At 34.4% G+C, this 19,598-nt stretch overlaps 1 protein-coding gene and 1 long non-coding RNA gene across 2 annotated transcripts; both read left to right on the forward strand.

Moving 5' to 3' along the window:
* LOC109726121 (6,7-dimethyl-8-ribityllumazine synthase, chloroplastic) lies at positions 1,768–7,509 on the forward strand. The gene is made up of 8 exons (XM_020255558.1): positions 1,768–1,928; positions 2,022–2,179; positions 3,900–3,995; positions 4,497–4,592; positions 5,343–5,421; positions 5,777–5,823; positions 7,007–7,066; positions 7,159–7,509. Exons 1-8 carry the CDS (start codon positions 1,802–1,804, stop codon positions 7,195–7,197), a joined length of 702 nt encoding a protein of 233 aa, XP_020111147.1. The 5' UTR covers positions 1,768–1,801; the 3' UTR covers positions 7,198–7,509.
* LOC109726253 lies at positions 9,849–18,383 on the forward strand. The gene is made up of 3 exons (XR_002220468.1): positions 9,849–9,878; positions 17,504–17,781; positions 18,222–18,383. It is a non-coding gene; the product is annotated as an uncharacterized LOC109726253 (long non-coding RNA).

Consider the following 19,598-nt stretch of genomic DNA (forward strand, 5'->3'; position numbering starts at 1 on the left):
ACTTGTCCTATCAAATTGTTCTTGACGATAGAAATTCCAAATCGATGATCGGAGCCGTTGAAGTTGATCCAGACTATTTGAAATATCTAGAAACTAAATTTCATAAATTTTAAAAATTATTTACATGGTGATCAAAGTGTCGTAAAATCGATAATTTTTTACGGTCTATATGAGCCGTTTGCTTGTTTAACGGTATAGAGTAATCCAAATTGCTTGAATTTTTGATAGAAAATTTTTTATACTATTTAGATAATGTTTGATAACTCTGATTATGAATTGAGAAAGTCTAACTTCTATTTTAAGAAGGTTATTCATTTATGACCGTTCATTTTTCAACTCTTAAAATGAACCTGCTAATGATTTTTAAATATTGTAAAATTTGGTTTCTAAGCATTTCTAATTGTGCAGATCAATTTCAACGGTGCCGATTATCAATTTGAAGTTTCGATCATTCAAATTGACTTGATAGGACAATGTCCTCAATCCTATTAATAGGATAGTAGATATATATATATATATATATATAGTATATATATATATATATATATATATATATATAGTTAGACTGGGCTACTATTAGTAGTAAAATTTCATTATTGCTATCAATTTTTTAGCCTTTGGATTAACTCTTTTCATTATTTCTAACTATTGGATTAAATACTATAACCCAGTAGGGACCACTCAACCCTAGGAGGACCACTCAAGATGGTATTGGATATAAGTTGTTGTCATAACATATTAATTAAGAACCTACCTCAAGGATGATGTTTACTCAAAATTTCAACGAGCAAATGTTTTTCAAAGTTCGCATATGTAATACTACGTCTATAGAGCAATAATTAAACACTAAGTTAATAAAGCGCGTGATGTGCTCCAAACACGATAAGAGAACGATCACGAATCAAAATTCGTGATTAGAGCATCGTATCAGGAGAAGAGAATAGCAGAGGTCGACAAAAAGAAGATGAAAGATGCTCATTGAAATTAATGATTAAAAATTATATTGCTATATAGATTTAGAAAATTCCCTTAGAATTTCAAAATTACTCTCCAAATTTCATGGCGAAAATGTGTGAAAATTAATATATAGACAACAGTAGGGATGCGCACAATTAAACTAAGTTGTGATTTTTCGCGTCCTAGAATTGCTTTGGAGAGTAAAAGTTATGTGCACTTGAACATAAAATTTTAGTTGGAGAATCAAAACAAGTTGTAGAACTAAGTTGTGATTTTTCGCGCCCTAGAATCAAAACAAGAGTTTAAATATTTGTTTTTATATATATATATATATATATATAAATAATGCACGACTGCTATTCGTGAAAAAATTATACGCATGTAGCAAATGTTGCAAACAAAATTGTCTTTTCATAAATAGCAACTTTGGAGAACCAAAGTAATCAAAATAGTTTTACAAGAAATCGATCGATGTGGAAATTTTTACTATATAGTAAAATTCTATTAGTTTAGTAAAAAATAAATAAATAAATATTGAAAAATCAAAATTAAAAAACGGACACCTTTTTTTATTAGTTTTTTTTTTGTCAAATATAATTAAAGCTATTTTAAAAAATAAAAAAACATACAATTTAAAAATTGAAAAAAAGGAAAAAAAAAGAAAAATAGCCTGTTGCCCGATATGACCCGGTCCGGTCCGGTCCGGTCCGGTCCGATCTAGACTCGAGAAAAAAATAAACCGGACCAGGTCGGTCCACCTTAAACCCTCATCGTGCTTTACCCAAATCCCAATACTCTCTCTCTCTCTCTCTCTCGCTCTCGTGCGCGTACAAAAGTGTACACGATGGCTCCTTTTGCGGCGGCGACGGCGACGGCGACGGGGCTACGCTCCACTCTCTCCCTATCTCCTCGGAACCCTAGATTCGACGCCGCACCCAAAACCCTACTCTCCTTCTCCTCTTCGATCGCAGGTACGCCTCAGCGCGCTCCCCCTCTCCTTCCCCTTCTTCGACCTTCGATGGCTCCAATTTGACCCCCTTTCGTGTTGATTTCGTGTTGCGTAGTCTCTTCTTCTTCTTCTTCTTCGACCGCTTTGGTGGCGGCGAGGAACGGGCGATCGATCTCCGCGGTCGCCGCCGCCGCCGCCACTGGTGGCGCGGGCGGGGGTGCGCGGCGGTTGATGGGGTCGCTCACCAACACCAGTGGATTGAGGTTTGCGGTGGTGAGGTGTTTGTAATGTGGGAGTTTATGCTCGTTTGTTTGTTTGATTCGATATTTGTTTGTTTGTTCGAAGTTTCACACTGGAACATGGTTAAAAATGGTTGCTTTATTCGGTTTATTCAATTTTTGGCAAGTGTGGGAGATGTGGCTTACCTGTTTGATTATTTGCCACTGAGGGATTTGGTGATTTTTAGAAGTAAAAAAAAGGGTCTTTTGTTGGGAGGGGATCTTGATGCGATACTAGTTCGAATACACTTTTTCTAGTTATGAAGCTGGTCGAATGAGAAAATGGATCCAGGCACACTTAGTCATATTAATCAGCGTACAGAGAGCAGGAGTTTCGTCGCAGTAATTTGTCCGTCATAGCGCGTTAACGATTTGAAAAATGCAATCTTGCTCCTGTTTATTTATTTGAGTTTGTGTTTGGTTGTCAGAGTTGCTAATTGAGGCAATTTCAACTATCTGTTATCAATTTCTCTGAGACCCCAGGAATTAGAATAGTTATATATTTGAGATATAATAGAGCTAAACTTTTTACACTGGTTATAGCATGTTGGGCTGTAACTAGGCCCAAGAGGTTAAGAGAATTAAGCGTGCTAAGAATGGAATAGTCTTAGGATAGGTGACCCCCTGAGAAGTGGGGCGTCATAGTTTCGCTGTCAGAAGTTTTGGATCTGAATGTTGCGCGTGGAACTAGTTATTCACTTTAATGTAATTTCAAAATGTAAACAGTCCTTGTAACAATCTAGGACCTCACCCAAATTACCTCATTTGGGAAGTCTGTCCTAAATCTTTGTTTTCGTCAGTCCTTTCAAGAAGGGAAAAAACTATATAAGTAAATATAAGTATCTAGGTCTTTCCTGTGCTCTTCCAGTGTAGCATAAGATGCATACCAAACATATTCCTTCACATATGCAGAATCCAATTGTAGATCACCCAAGTTTTCAGAATGGAGTTTACTGAACATGCACATACTCAAATTCCTTCACTTTTTAGTACTGTATATCCATTGCTAATCTCCTTAATTTCTCTTGATGGACATACTATTATGCATCCTAGTTCCTCGTGATGCTTATCCAATAAAGGCTTTAGCATTTGTCTTTGCAACAAACCACTACCACAATCCATTGTGCCCTAACCTGCCACAACTTATGACACCTGTGTTCGATACTTTGGTGCTGCAAAATAATAATTTCAATTCTTAAGAATATCTCTGATGTGATCTATAACACCACTTCTTTATCCATCAGAAGGTAGGTTTGCTGAGTAGTTGAATGTGAAGTTAAATATGCTTAAAGATAACACCCCTTGTCAGTTATGCAATTTCTGGACTCCGCACTTTACACAATTGAACTCATGAGTTTTATGAATGCAGCTTCTCTGGTTCACACTCAATTAACAACTTACTTGCTCTCGTTCCTTCCCTTTGTTGTAACTGTCAGTCTATAATTCATTACTTCACTTGTATCTCTAGTCTTTCTTTTTTCCTCAGCTCCTTATTGGAAAACCCTTTTTTTGTCTTTGGGTAGAAGATTGAACCGTTTATAGGCTATGCAATTTCCCATGTCTGAGAATGTCTGCTGGTGCTCAACATGTTTCTTTAAACTTTTATAAGCTTATCTATACTCTCAACATGTCTTTTCATTTCTCCTCAACATGTTTCTCTAAGTTTAATTGCCTTATATAATGACTTAACTTTTCGTTTTCTTTTCACCCTGCAGGTCATAGCACGGTTCAATGAGATAGTAACAAACAGACTCTTAGAGGGAGCTTTAGAGACCTTTAGGCGATACTCTGTTAGAGAAGAAGATATTACAGTACGAAGTTCCTAAAACCTCATTGTTTCTTTTCTGCAAACATAGCTTTAGTGGTAATTAAATTTAATATAACGTTGTTAACTATCATGTTGATATAAAAACATTTTGAGCCATGCGAAAAGAATGGCCGAGTCTCTCTTAGTGACCGCCCTTGGTCTTGATTCTCTTGCTTTGGAGTCGTTCTTATGGAAATATTCACATTTTTTGGTTTAATATTTCTTATCTCTTGGCTGAGATCTGATAACATTTTCTAATGATGTATTTTGAACTGCTTCAAAATTTCAAGAGAATTTTATGTTAGTACTTTATATAAGGGAACAAGTGATGAAAACCTATTTAATTTACTCTTAATACATCTAATCTAAAGAATGTCTGTATAAGCCTTCATCCAAGTTGATTGATTAGGAAGCATTATTACTTCCCATTTTATATTTTAAGTTTGTAGTAATTTGCTCCTCTGGTTCTTGGAATCGCAATGAACAATTTAATTTTGTTATGTAGGTGGTCAGTGTTCCTGGTAGCTTTGAAATTCCTGTCGTTGCTCAGCAGCTGGGAAAGTCAGGAGATTATCATGCAATCTTGTGCATTGGAGCTGTGGTAAGCCCTCGACCGCCTGTATTTACCTATCGCAATCATGTACTTGATTTTACTCTGTCTGCTTCCCATTTTGAGGGACAATGAATCATTTTTCTAGTTAATTTGAATTCAAAATTTACGGTTTTCATAAAATGCTCTCATGTACATCAGTTGTGTCAATTTCTACTTTGCAAGACAATTAGTCATGAATACAGAAATTGTTAAGAGTGATGATTGATGATTAGTTCAAACTTTAGCGAGTACCCATTCCCTCCTCCCTCCCCCCCGCCCTACCCCCCCCGCCTCCTCTTCCTCCTCCTCCTCCTCTAATATTCATTTTTGTGTAATTTGTTGATGCTTTGGCAAAAATCATCTAGCCTTCTAAATTCTACCTTTTCAGCTGCTGCCATCAATAAATGAGATTTTCACATTAAACAATTTTCTTCCTCCCTTACTGATGTTTCTCCTTGATCTTCCAGATGATCTCCATCTTTTTGAAACTTAAGCCTTTTCTCGTGCAGCTTGAGCGATCCATTCTATATGGATCTCAATTCATTGGGATAAGAGCTATTTTTATGGTTATATCTAGAGTTATTTTTGTATTTCCTCGATTAATTGGTGATGGTTCTATAGGCCATGCCTTATCTAGTGCATGTTTCTTGCTAAACAAGATTTTTTTCAGCTGGGTCTGTCATATGTAGATATCATCTTAATTCATAAATTCCTTATTACACTATGATGCTAATTAGGTATTTGTATTTTGGTCTGCAGATTAGAGGCGATACAACTCACTATGATGCTGTTGCGAATTCAGCAGCATCTGGAGTACTCTCTGCTGGATTAGCTTCAGGTTTGCTGCTACTGACTTTCAAACCATTTCACCATACATGTTAAAATGGTATTATTGGGATATAAGATTGCTTGTAAACTCCTTATGGAAGGAATGTATAGTAAACACTATCTTTTCTTCTTCAGAATGAAGTTGTCGAAGTTTAATACTAGTAAATTTCGCCATATTTTTAGCTTCTGTGGTTATGAAATTATTGTGTTTAAAACCTGCCAAATGCATACGATGATCTCACACTTACACTGGTTCAAGCTCTTGTTCCTTCTCTACCAATGCTTAAAATTTTTGGTTTTTGCTGTGAAATTTTCATCAGCAAGGAAAAATTTAAAATTAGAATGACACATTGATTTTCTTGCAGGAGTCCCATGCATCTTTGGTGTTCTGACCTGCGATGACATGGAACAGGTAATTCAACTCATTATCATACATTTGATCCTTCACCATATATATGACGTTGCAATTGAAAGCTGAGCATTGCTTCTTTTCTTTTGTCACATCATAGCAATTTCCTTTATTTTTATGTTGTGGAAGTTGAAGATTGTAGATGTGAATACATCACGAAGCTGGACATTCACCAAATAATTCTAAACACTATATAATAACTTCTGCTAACTATTAAAAAGCTGTGCACAGTTCTAAGTGTTCCGACCAAGCCTTTGGAATCTTATGAGAAGTCAACCTTGCAAAAGTCCATAATTAAAATACTGTGCACCATTCTGATCTCCTTTAGAATCTTAGAGTGCCAAATTACGCGAAGTCAACTATTAAAAAACTGGGCACTGTACAAACCTACGAGTAGTTTTAGATTGCATAGCTATTAGACTCTCTGCTCCATAATAAATGTGCAAAGCTGTGGCTTCAAGCAGTAGTGAATGGCACAAAACACTAAACAATTGAGTATTAAGCTTTTACATATGATAACAACAACATGTCTTGTTCTTGATTATTTGGGGCTCAGTTTAAAAGCTTATCTTTTCTCTTTATTTAGCTGTCGCCGGCAAGATTCTTTGTATCAAAGTCAACTTTTTTATCTTCCTCCTCTTCATGGCAGCTTGACCTTAAGGAGATTACTCTTTTTTTCTCCCCCATTTTCTGTATGCTGTAGTTTTGACTTATGAAACCATCTCGCAGCATGTTGAAATCTCTTTCTTTTCCTACTCTTTTGTTGATAAATCGTTACAATGTCAATTGCCATTATATTTTGTTATGACAACTTGCTGTAATCCACTGTAATGCATGGGACGGTGACTTGACCTCAAGAATTCAAATATAAAAATATAGAATAATGAAATGATTAAGAGGAGGCCCTATATAAACCTCTCTGATTAGTTGTATTATCAGAAACATATTGTTTGTGATGGGATGGTAGCAAATTGTAGAAATCTTGTTATGGATGTGTAAATATAATAGCACGAAAGCAGTTTAAGAAGATTTCTTTAATCCGATGTATTTGAATTGTTGGTCTCAAGTACCAAATAACCAAAGACATTTAAATGTAATCTCATAGAGGGTTCTAGCACAAAACCAATACAGTTCTCCAGTTTAATATGTATCTTGGTTTAATTGCTGTAATGATGAACTTGTACAGGCTTTAAACCGAGCTGGCGGTAAATCCGGAAATAAGGGTGCAGAGACTGCTCTAACTGCAGTAAGTGCCCTTTCTTTGAACTGACGATCTCTTTTAGAATCACATCTATTAACTGATGCAGTGATGCTTTTTGTTTCCTTTTCTGAATGTAGATCGAGATGGCTTCGCTATTTAAACACCATTTGAGCTGATAATAGGCGTGATGCCCGAAAATTCTCGCCGTCGCTGTTTACTTGTCTTCGTCATTAATTTTGACTAGTAGAGTTCATTTGTATCCTCGGGCTTATGCTCTTTCTTTATCTTTTCTCATCCTTCACTGAAACTATTTGTAGAAAATTTTTCAAAACTACTTTAGCTCATATTTATGTTGTAAAATCCTTTGGTGAGGTGAAGATTTTCTTTTTTTCAATAATGGCTGCTAATAACTGCTGAGCAGACACTCTTATAATGAATTGTTATTTTTGCGAAAGATTTTCGATTTGATAATGATGCTTGAAGCTTGACCCTGGAGTTTCTGGTAGTTTTAATTGCAATTATTTGAGGCCTATTTGGTCCCGCTTCTGTTTCTGCTTTTAGCTACAGCAACATCTTTTAAGCATTTAGAAAGAGAATATACCAAACTTTTGTTGCGTTAGAATGCAAAAATGAGATCTTGGCTCTCGAGAACAGAAGTTCTAATTCGGTGCTAGGAAGAAGCAATTATGGGTAAATTATATTGCTTCTCCTAATAGGACTATTCGAACAAGCATTATAAAACAACATTATATTCTCTTTAAATTTTAATAAATTGAATTCAAATTTGAAGAGTAAAATTTATATTGCCAATGCACACAGGATGCAATTTTAAAGGAGTAAATTGTTAATTACGACTAAAACTATGAGGTTGAAATTGAGGTTAAATCAAAATTTAGGGCTCAATTTGTAATTAACCAACTTCCTAATTGCATGATGAGTGTTTGCAGGAATGGGTATAAATAAATAAATAAATAAGGCTTAATGTAGGGATAGGTCACGTAGCTCCTTTGGGGGAGTAACTCGCAAAATTAAAATATTTTTATTCATAAGAGATTGAGAGGTGGTTTAATAGAATATACAGAATAGGTGTACGGAATAGCCGACATTTGAGAATAAATGAGAGTTACTTTATTGGCCAACTTGTTATTCAAAAGAAAAAAATATGAAAAAAATGAAAATTGACTTAGACCACAACCAAGACCACTTTTTTCTTTTTTCTCTTTTTTTTGCTCACCAAAATTTGGACTTTAATGATGAGATGCTAATATTAGATGGTAATAAAAAAAATATCCATATCTTATACAATATCTTTTATATATATATATATATATATATATATATATATATATATTAAGAGTAGGTAAAAGTGTATCAAATTAATCTGAATTTTGAACAGTACTTTAGTGCTTAATCCAACATTGCGATTTAATTTCTGAAAAACTATAATTTATTAGTGGTGGAGATTGAACCGTACCATAGGATGAGAAGGAGGGTACATGCAATAATATCTTAAAGTCATTAAATAATTACAATCAAATAACTAAAATACTAGTATTAAAATCTAAATATTCAAAGAGTTGATTAATTCTGTGAAATTTAGGGTGCGTTTGATTCGCGCTATCTTTTTAAAATTTCTAGTAATCTAATAGGAATAAAAAAATATGACGGTATTTGGCTAAACGTACTAAATAATCTAGTTGGTAATATTAGATTTATTTGAAAATGAGATTCATCCCAAAGTACTAATCTCATTCCTTTGAGAGAGGATGGATATCCTCATATTAATTGATTAGGGTAATTATAATATATATAATCTCTTTCTTAATTTCTCCATACCCGCCTGCTAGTAGGTATTATTTTTTTTTACACTCTAACCTACTATTTCTCTCTAAATTTATCTTTTTCTTTCTAAACTAAGCTCTCTTTCTCCCTCTTTTCTAAAATCTCAACTCTCCTGCTCCCTCTAATATCGACTCTATTTCTCTTCCTATTTATTTAAGTATGTACTTTCTCTCTAACCTATGTTCTCTTTTCCTTTTTTCTAAAAAGATGTTGAAATTTTTTATAGTATTATCTAAAATTAATTAAAGAAATAAATTAATTAATTATATATTTTTTGTAATTTTAAATAATATAACTAATTAATATGACCGTACGAACCAAATACGGAAATACCACATTCTTAGTAATAAGATGAATAAAAATAAAATTCTCGGACATCTTTTTATTCTTAATAATTTTTCATAGTGCGAACCAAATGCGCCCTTAGAGTAAGATGTTAACCTTATAATAAAGTGTCATGGAAGAGTTGATTAATTTAATTACAATTAATATTTAATTTAATTAGGACTTAATATTAAATAACTAATATTAAAAAACTTTTTGTATGACTTGATATGTAATTATATGCCCTCAAATATATACTATATAATTTGCTATAATCCCACTCACTTAAGACTACATAGATGTTTGGCTAGCTTTCGAAAAGTGATTTTGCCATTTTGGGCTCAAAAGTGATTTTCGGCTCAGTAGAATATTCAGCAATCTCGTTTTTAAATCTGATTTTGATTTTCGAAACTCAAAAATAGAAGTAGCTGAAACCTACTGCTTGAAATCTGATTCTGATTTTAGGCTCAAACTTTATAAAAATCCTTAATAATTGGTTTTGTGGCCCACTAATATCCTATATTATTAAACATAATCTCATTTGTTTTTAGGTGTTACTATTTGTGGCCCTTAATGAGTTGTCTCAATGTGCAGAACATGATGATGGTTTGGCCTAAAGAGCCATTTGTGCATCAATTATATATATATATATATATATATAGAGAGAGAGAGAGAGAGAGAGAGAGAGAGAGTTGAGCTAGAATACTAACGGTAGCAAACGGGCTCCGTTGCCACCCATTTGTTTTCAATGATGGAGCCTCTAAATCGATGATCGGCACCGTTGAATATGATCTATATTACTTGAAGTATCTAGAAACCAAATTTCAAATCTTTTCGAGATTATTAACCTAATGATCAAAGTGTTTCAAAATTTATAATTTTAATGGTCGATATGAGGTATTTTCTCGTTTAACGGTGTAAAGATATTCAAATCAATTGAATTTTGGTTAGAAAATTTTTTAAACTATTTAGAACAAGATCTATACTCCCGATCTTGATTATAAGATTTCTATTATCACTTTTTAAAGAATATTCATTTTCAGCCGTTCATTTTGTGTCCACTTGATGGACAAGAGAATAATATCGAAAAAGTATGAAATTTGATTTCTAGATGCTTCAAATGGTATAGATTATGTTCAACGATGCCGATCGTTGATTTGGAAGCTCCATCATTGAAAACAAATGGTTGGCAACGAAGCCCGTTTGTTATCGATAGCATTCTAGCTCAACTATATATATATATATATATATATATATATATATATATATATATATATATATATATATAGTGTTTAATTAGACTTGTGCTTAAAGGTTCATTTAAGTGTCAAATTATGAACCTCTCATCTTTTGTACCTTCAAGATATCTAAAAATATAGAATCTAAAAAAAGAAAGAGTTGGAAGGTTGTGACTTGGTGATTTGATTACAAAAAAAAGTTTCTTAGGCTATTAATTAATATGTTCGTAAATTTATGTAGCATCTTTGAATTAATGCATGTATGTCTAAATCAATCATAATCTTTTACGGCTGAAAATGCGTAATGGGCATTTTAGATGTGATTTAAATGATTGACACTCAACTAATTCTATTGAGTTATGTTAGATGGTGAAAAATATACTCTGGAATAATAGGATAATTTCATGTTAAAATTAAGAATTAATATATCAATAGTTTATGGGAATTCCAGATGCCGGGTACAATGACAGTGAATCTTTTGTCATTTTTGTTAGGATAAATTTTAATTTGCCTACCTGTGGTTTAGCTCTTTTTACTTTACTATTTTATGGTTTAAATGTTGTATTTAACTTCTATTTGATTTAATTTTTTTATTTTATTATTCTGTGTGATTTAAAAAGTTATACTTAACTAGCATATAGTTATCAAAATATTTCACTTTGCTACCATATTTAATAGTAGATTTTTCATACATAAATAAAAATAAAATCAAGGAGAAGTTAAACGTAACTTTTTGAATCACTGCATAGTAAAATAAAAATAAGCTAAACTGAAGTTTACTCACTTAGAATATTAGAAAATGAAATTAATTACTAGTTAAGACTCTAGGTCTAGCTCACCATTAATTGTGTGTGTGTGTATATATAGAGTCCGACTACTATACTCTTATGAGTACGATCGTCCTCGTATTCATAAGTTGTTTTTGATGATAGAGCTTCCGGATCGACGATCCACACCGTTAAATGTTATGTAGAACACTTAAACGTTTAGAAATCAAATTTTATAATTTTTCGGCATCATTTACCTTGCAATCAAAAGGTCACAAAATTGACAATTTTTAACGGCCGGTATGGAATATTTGCTAGTTTAACATTGTAAAAGAATCGGAATCGGTTGAATTTTTAATAGAAAATGTTATTCACTACCTAGATAAAGATCAATCACTCCGATCTTAAATTGAAAAATCCGATCATCCATTTGTAGCACACTGGACCTTTGCAAATTGCGAGGTTCGAGTGTTCGATTTGTATTCCGAATTTTTCCACACTTGGTGGAGGGCCGTTGATGGTATACCAGCCTAAAAGTTCGATCTCGAGGATTTTGGGCAGAGTCCTGAGAGTTTTACTCTCAGGGACCGGTCCCTGATAGGAGAGACCGGTCCCCCAGTGAATAGTGCTGCGTAGCCGGCGAGGCAACCGGTCCCTGGCAGTCGAGACCGGTCCCCGAGCGCGTCTGCGCGGGGAGAGACCGGTCCCGCGCAGGGAGAGACCGGTTCCCGAACGTTGGATTTTCGGGGGCAGGCTGAGAGACCGGTCCCAGGTCGGGGAGACCGGTCCCTCTGGGCGAAAACTGCCCAGACCGGGCTGATGTAAATTTGAGTTTTTGAGGGGCCTATGTGGATTTTGTTACTTTAGAGGCTATAAGCAGCCTCTCCTCCCCTCTCACTCTCATTTTCTCTCCCTCACACTCTTCCTACACTTCTAGAGAGAGAAAGGGAAGGAGAAGAAGGAGAAGGAGAGGAGAAGAGCTTGCTTGGAGGCCTTGGAGCACCATCTTCTTCCTCATTTCTCACCTTTGGTGGCTTTGAACTTGCGGTTGGAGCTTTGTGGAGGATCAAACTTCAACCCTACTTGGTTTTGAGCTTGGATTGGAGCTTCTCTTGAGGTTGGTAGCTTGTAATCCCCATTTGATACATGTTTTCCTAGGTTTTACTAGATGAAACCCTAGATTTTGGGATTTAGGGTTTATTTTGGGGGTTTTTGAATTTGGGGGCTTTGGAACCAAATTGATGGGTTTAGAACCTTTGTTTAGGTTAGATTGGAAGGACTCTAACTCCCATTTGGAGATCGTGAGAGCCTTCTTCGCAATCGGTAAGTTTTCTCCAACCCTAGCTTGAGGAGCTTAATGATTGAGCTATTTGCTCTTCGTTTCGTTTGGGTGACCCTATTTTTGATGTTTCTAGGGTACTAGGAAGCTTGTGGATACCTTCGTTCGGCGAAACGAAGAAGTCGATTTTGGTGGGTTTGACTTCATGAAAATGGGGCAAAATGGCCCCTATGCCTTCTAAACTTTTTGTAAAGTATTTTTGAATGCAAATTCATGCTAAACATGATTTATATGAATTTTAGAACACTTAACATGCATGCCTCATGTATCGTAAAATTTGTACTCCATATAGTAGAGCTATATGTGTAGATTGCATGCATTGTGGATAGTGCTTGGTTTTGCAAGTTGAGAACATGTCTCCATGCTAGAGTTGAGTGAATTATGCATCATGAACATATTAATGCCATGCTTGGAACTCGTTGAACAAAAGTGTCATCAAGGGGCACTTGAAACTAGTAAACTATTAAACTGCAACATAGAGACATGTTGATAGGCCACTACATATCTGCTACATTCCATGTTAGAGACATGATGACATAGAGATAGGCCATTGAGATACTTGATATATTCCATGTTGTTAGACATGAGGACTTGGTTCTTGAGACGGATCATTGCTTGCTTGCCATTGTGCTCATTCGCACATGCTTGTGAGGGTCGCTCCCTACAAGCCGGCACTCCGGAGATAGCCATCGCGACATATGCTCGCCCGTGCGGGATTGGGCGCCGAAGTGGATTGCCGTGGGGGAGGCTCATCCCTAGAGTGGGGATGTTGACTACCACGGGGCCATTAGGCACGGCGCAGGCTAGACAGCCTTCGGGTGGGTCTTATATGATTGGGACTTAGTGACAGAACGTGCTATGTGAACTTTAAAACTATTAAAGTAGACTTGGACTAGAATAGTAAACAATGACACCTTTGCTATTTCTGCATTGAGGACATCGGATTAGTTGCATTTCTATGCTTATCCATGTCATACACATCCTTGTACATTCATGATATCGTTGCTTCATTACTTGTGCAAATCATGCTAAGTAGAAATTCTATGTTATAGTGAGTTACATTTTATTTACCTTTCGCTTTACTACATTGTTAGTCACTGACCTCTTTTTGTAGTTTTGGGCCTTGTGGTGCATTCACTGAAGTCAGTAATTGCCCACTGGGAACTATTTTTAATAGTTCTTACGCCCTCTTTCTCGTGGTTTCTTTCAGAGCCTTCTGCACCGGCGGAGGCACGGGATCGCGGCAAGGGGATCGCATAGCTAGCTAGCGAGGAGCGGTTCTTTGCCTAGGTGGTTTGCTCTTTCTTTTTGTAGTTGGGAGAGTGAGAGATTTTGTATCCATGTATAGAGACCACCTATGTACCTACTTTTAGCACTTGTATTTGGGATTTCCTATTGTATTTACTTTATGTCTTATTTAGTGGATTTACAGTTTTACTCTTATCCTTTGTTGTAGCATTTAGATATTTATTATGCTCTGATACTCCTAGATGTCTTTCATGATTGCTTTTATTATTGTTGTTTTTAGACGCCTTATACGTTTTAGACGTATGGCGGGTCTGGACATGTGCCAGGCGGGCTTCCGCTGGGTCCCGGGGCGTGACACCATTTTTAGGACGTTGTTCGATTTTAACCATTCATTTTATGCACACATGATGGATTTTATAATGATTTCGAAAAATTACGAAATTTATTTTCTATATAGAAGTTTCAAATACTCTAAATCATATTTAACGGAGTGGATCATCGATTCGAAAGCTTGATCATCAAAAACAACTTATGAGTACGAAGGACTCGATACTCATAAGAGTATAGTAGCCCTACTCTATATGAGTCCGACTACTATACTCTTATGAGTACCATCGCCCTCGTACTCATAAATTGTTTTTGATGATAGAGCTTCCGGATCGACGATCCACACCGTTAAACATTATCTAGAACATTTAAAATGTCTAGAAATCAAATTTTATAATTTTTCGACATCATTTACCTTACGATCAAAAGGTCACAAAATTGACAACTTATGAGTCTGACTACTCTACTCTTACGAGTATAGAGCCGTTCGTACTCATAAGTTGTTTTCGATGTTGGGCTTTTCAAATTGACGATCCACACCGTTAAACATAATCTACAGTATTTGAAACTTCTAGAAAATAAATTTCATAATTTTTCGAAATCATTATAAAGTCCATCAAGTGGGTATATAAAATGAACTTTTAAAATCGAACGACATTCTAAAATAGATGATCGGATCCTTCAATTTAAGATTGGAGTTATAAATCTTTATTTACGTAGTGAATATAATTTTCTATCAAAAATTCAAGCTATTTCGAATCTTTTTCACCATTAAACTAGCAAATATCTCATACCGGCCGTTAAAAATTGTCAATTTTGTGAGCCCTTGATCGTAAGGTAATTGATATCGAAAAATTATAAAATTTGATTTCTAGAAGTTTTAAATGCTTTAGATAATGTTTAACGGTATAGATCGTCGATTCGGAAGCTCTATCATCAAAAACAACTTATGAGTATGAAGGCGATCGTACTCGTAAGAGTATAGTAGCCGGACTCTCTCTCTCTCTCTCTCTCTATATATATATATGGCCACTTTAGTTGCCCTTCTCCCATATTATAATCTAGAAGTGGCCAACAATTAATATTTTTTTAACCGAAAGAGGCCAATTGGTGAAAAACTATTACAGTGTTTATGGCGCGGATTAGAATAACAAGCTTTAGATGATTCTGATAATTATTGGTGATTGAGAGAAGAATATAAATATTTTTTATCGTTCAGAAATAATAATCGCTCCGTATTAAATTTCTAATGGCTCAGTCAATCTATAAATGGTTGATTGCATTGTTAGTTCTCGTAAGTGGAGCAACTATTTTTCCTATTAAATCGCTCTTCCTCGCATCTGAATTCGAAACATTGTGATAGACAATAAGTGAATTTGAATTAAATAAAAAAAGCAATAATGCTAGGAATCTAGTGGAACTTGAATTCAGAACTTCCTATTCTGATATCATGTTAAATTAATTATATTATACATGCCATTATATTCCAAAAGTTTAAGCTATTAGAAATATTATTTTTAATATTTATATTCATTATTTGTTAAAAAATATCTTCAAAAAAATATTATATTGTATATTGTGTGTATGTAGTTTAATTAATACACTATTACTCAAATATAGTAATGCACTATCATGTAGCTTTTCTCATATATATAGTATCTGTAAAAACCTATATTTAGAAATGATAATACTATACTTTTCTAAACAATAAAGAGAGTACTAAGTTGTAAATGCAGCACTATAATACAAAAGCTTTTCTTCTTTTTGTTTTGTTTTTTTTTTTTTTTCACTAGGGTAAGTTTCACCACTGATGTGGTAGACATGCATGGTCCAATTAATAGTATTTAGTGCTTTGACTGCTAATCAGAAGGGGTTAGGAACTTAGGATGGAGTCAAGAAAGAAGAGAGAGAAAGATAATAGAAGGTGACTAGGGGGGAGGAACCTTAAACATCATACATGTTTCTCTTTCCAAAAGAAAGAGAGAGAAAAAAAAATATATATTCCCCACCACCATCCCCACTTGCATGTAGGTTTACAACTATGGACAGTGATGCAGAGTACCCACACCAATACCTCTTTCTATCCTTTTTCTCTCATCCTAGAAGTAGTACATTTTTGCTTGCACTTGGTGTATCAGTACAACTTGTATAGCGCACCTTACTGTTCATCCATTTCAGTTAAACTATATAAGTTTGATGCACCGTTCGATTTGATTTGATTTTGATGCTTCATTTCTCAGTCTAATTCAAGTATGTATGACGATTATATGTTCAAATTGAACAAAATAGTTAAATGATTTAATTGAACCGAGCAGAACTAAATCTGATTCTGCTCGGTTAGGCTTAGCCAATTTAATTTAAAGATTATTCTCTTTACGTTTGATTCTAGTCATTTGGATTTGATGGCTGTAATTTACCATTACATATTCGATCAAATCATTAAAAAAATTATTTAATTAACTTGAAGATATGAAAGAAAATCATTTATAAGTGAGTGGCTAGATACTTGTTTTCAATTTGGTTTGGTTCAATTTTCTCAACCAAAGCAAAACAGAAAGCAACATACAGAACTTGTTTAAATTAGAAAGCATAACAAAATATTAATAAACAGATCAAACGGATTATCTTATTTTGCATTACTTGGTTTGATTTATGCCTTATGGAGTCATCATATATACAATCTTGCTGATGATTAATTTAAGTATGGAATATAATGAATGGCTAGCAAATGAAGTATATATATAGAGAGAGAGAGAGAGAGAGAGCGCTAGGCTGTTATACTATCGGTAGCACGGAAGCCTCCGTGCTACCAAATTGTTTTCAATGATCGGCTCCGTTAGACTTGATTTACACTATTAAAAGTATTTGAAAACTAAATTTCATAAATTTTTGGCATCATTTACCTATTAAACGAGTAGTCTAAACATGAACAGCTAAAAATAAAAATCTCCTAAAATATGATGATAAAAGACTTGAATTTAAGATCAGAGATAATGATCTTACTCTAAATAGTGAAAAAAAAAATTTATAAAAATTTCATNATTTTGAGACCTTTTGATCACTAGCTAAATGATGTCGAAAAATTATGAAATTTATTTTTCAAATATTTTTAATAGTGTAGATCAAGTCTAACGGAGCCGGTCATCGATTTGGAAGCCGCATCATTGAAAATAATTTGGTAGCACGGAGGTCCGATAGTATACCAGCCTAGCTCTATATATATATATATATATATATATATATGGTGCATGTTTGCATGGGTGCACCAGGTTGAGGCAATAGTTTCTAACCATTGATGCATTAACACCCATTAATAAAACAGCTCCTGGTACAAATCATCACACTCACACACACACAAGCACCCACACCCACACCCAACCCAGAGAGAGAGAGAGAGAGAGAGAGAGAGAGAGAGGCATAATAATTAAATAACCAGTTACTCCTTTTTGAGCTATATATCATCACACTTCCACATCAAACACAATCTCTCCCACAGCCCACCACCCTTAATTCTCTCCTTCATTCCTTCTCCAAGAGAGAGAGAGAGAGAGAGCACATGCATGCTTTTGATCTTATGTGTCACTGGGTTTTGAAGGGAAACACTCCTCACCCCAAGAAGTTTTTAAACCCCATTTTGTTGAAGTCCAAATAGTGATGAGATAAAGAGGAGAATAGGTAATTATTGTTCATGTTACTACTTCCTCTTCATATATTGTTTCTTTTTTTCTCTCTTTTCCCCCTTCTTTTGAATGAACTAGTTCATGCATACCTTCATATAATCTATATTTATATGTTCTTTCTCTTTTATCCTGACATTTTATGGCCATAGTACCAAATAATGGGATTACTTAATTTCTCTATGTTTTCTTAATTTCTTGCATCTCTTGTAGTTTTTTTTATAATGAAATACACAAAAATTAGGCATTTTTTAATCTAATGTGTGACCTAGCTAGCTAGCTATACACATATATATATATATAGCTGCTTATTAATCTATTTATCTATTAATTTTTAACTGCTGAAGATTAATTACTATACTCTTCAATGGAATCACTCATTAGATATTTTTTTAGGTCAATATTACTAATCATTTTGTTTTCTTTGGATCTTAGCAGGTCAAAGTTGACCTGATCTTATCTACTGCTTCAAAACAGTATAAAGTTTGGATCCAGTACTCCATGTGATTCTACTGTTTGAACTTTATGAACCTGGCCATGGTTATTTCTGATCATACGAGTACTTGAATTATATATACATCTACATATACATATATATATATATATATATATATATTTTTGAGATGCTCAACTCAGATTCAAAATCTCAAAAAGATGAAACTCATGATCACACAAAGCGCCACCAAGTTGGTGGATTGAAGAGCAAATCATCAAGAGAAAATGTTCCTACACCAAGTGGATCAACCACTACTGTAGCAGTTGCAAAAGAACAACAACAACAACAACAACAACAACAACAACAACAACAGCAGCAACAGGAACAACAACATGGCACAGAGAAAAGATCAAACTACTACAGTGTAGAGTCATTCCTTGTGCTTGTTTTGCTCACTGTTTCATTGCTTGTGCTTCCGCTTGTTCTGCCGCCGCTGCCGCCTCCGCCGTCGCTGCTGCTGCTGCTTCCGATCGGCATACTCGTCGTGCTCATGCTCTTGGCCTTCATGCATTCCGATATTCGGAACATCGGCGCCTTTTACATGTAGATTTAAACCTACCTACCTAGCTAGCTAGCTATAGAGTCCTTTTTTGTGGGGAAAGATTGAGAAAAGTAAGTAAAGAAGATAAGTTTTTTTTTTTCCCTTTTTTGTGTGTCAATTATTTGTTTTTATGCTTACAAAGTGTTATATTGATATCACTTGAAATAGCTTCTTGATGATAGTGATCTTTGAATATATATATATATATATATATATATATATTGCTATAAATTCGTTTGCGTGAGATGCATCCCCTCCGAGCTTTGGAGATACAGTATTCCATCCAAATCCGAAAGCTCCATCGACAAAAACTGATAGTACAGCAAGTAAGCAGTGTCTCTTACACAGATGTGTCTGATAAAATTTTGTTTTTATAGGTATACACACACACACTCAAAATTGAGCTGAAATACTATCAGAAATAAATGGGCTTCGTTGTCATCCATTTATTTTCGATAATTGAGCCTCCAAATCGACGATCGGTATTATTGAATATGATCTATACCACTTGAAGCATCTAGAAATCAAATTTTATATTTTTTCGATATTGTTCTCCTGTCCATCAAGTAGACACAGAAATAAACGGCTGAAAATGAATATCTTTTAAAAAGTGAGGATAAGAGTCTTATAATCAATATTAAGAGTATAAATCTTGTTCTAAATAGTTTAAAAACTTTTCTAATCAAATTTCAATTGATTTGGATATTTTTACGCCATTAAATTAGAAAACGTCCTATATCGATCATTAAAATTACAAATTTTAAAACTCTTTAATCAT

Source organism: Ananas comosus, linkage group 21 (assembly GCF_001540865.1).
Source record: "Ananas comosus cultivar F153 linkage group 21, ASM154086v1, whole genome shotgun sequence".
Lineage (NCBI taxonomy): Eukaryota > Viridiplantae > Streptophyta > Magnoliopsida > Poales > Bromeliaceae > Ananas > Ananas comosus.

What these genes read in the sequence shown, in the direction of transcription:
- LOC109726121 (XM_020255558.1), top strand. Translation starts at nt 1,802, where the DNA reads ATGGCTCCTTTTGCGGCGGCGACGGCGACGGCGACGGGGCTACGCTCC. An exon ending in CTTCTCCTCTTCGATCGCAG is followed by an intron (nt 1,929 to 2,021) that starts GTACGCCTCAGC and finishes CGTGTTGCGTAG; the next exon opens with TCTCTTCTTCTTCTTCTTCT. An exon ending in TCTTGTGCATTGGAGCTGTG is followed by an intron (nt 4,593 to 5,342) that starts GTAAGCCCTCGA and finishes TTTGGTCTGCAG; the next exon opens with ATTAGAGGCGATACAACTCA.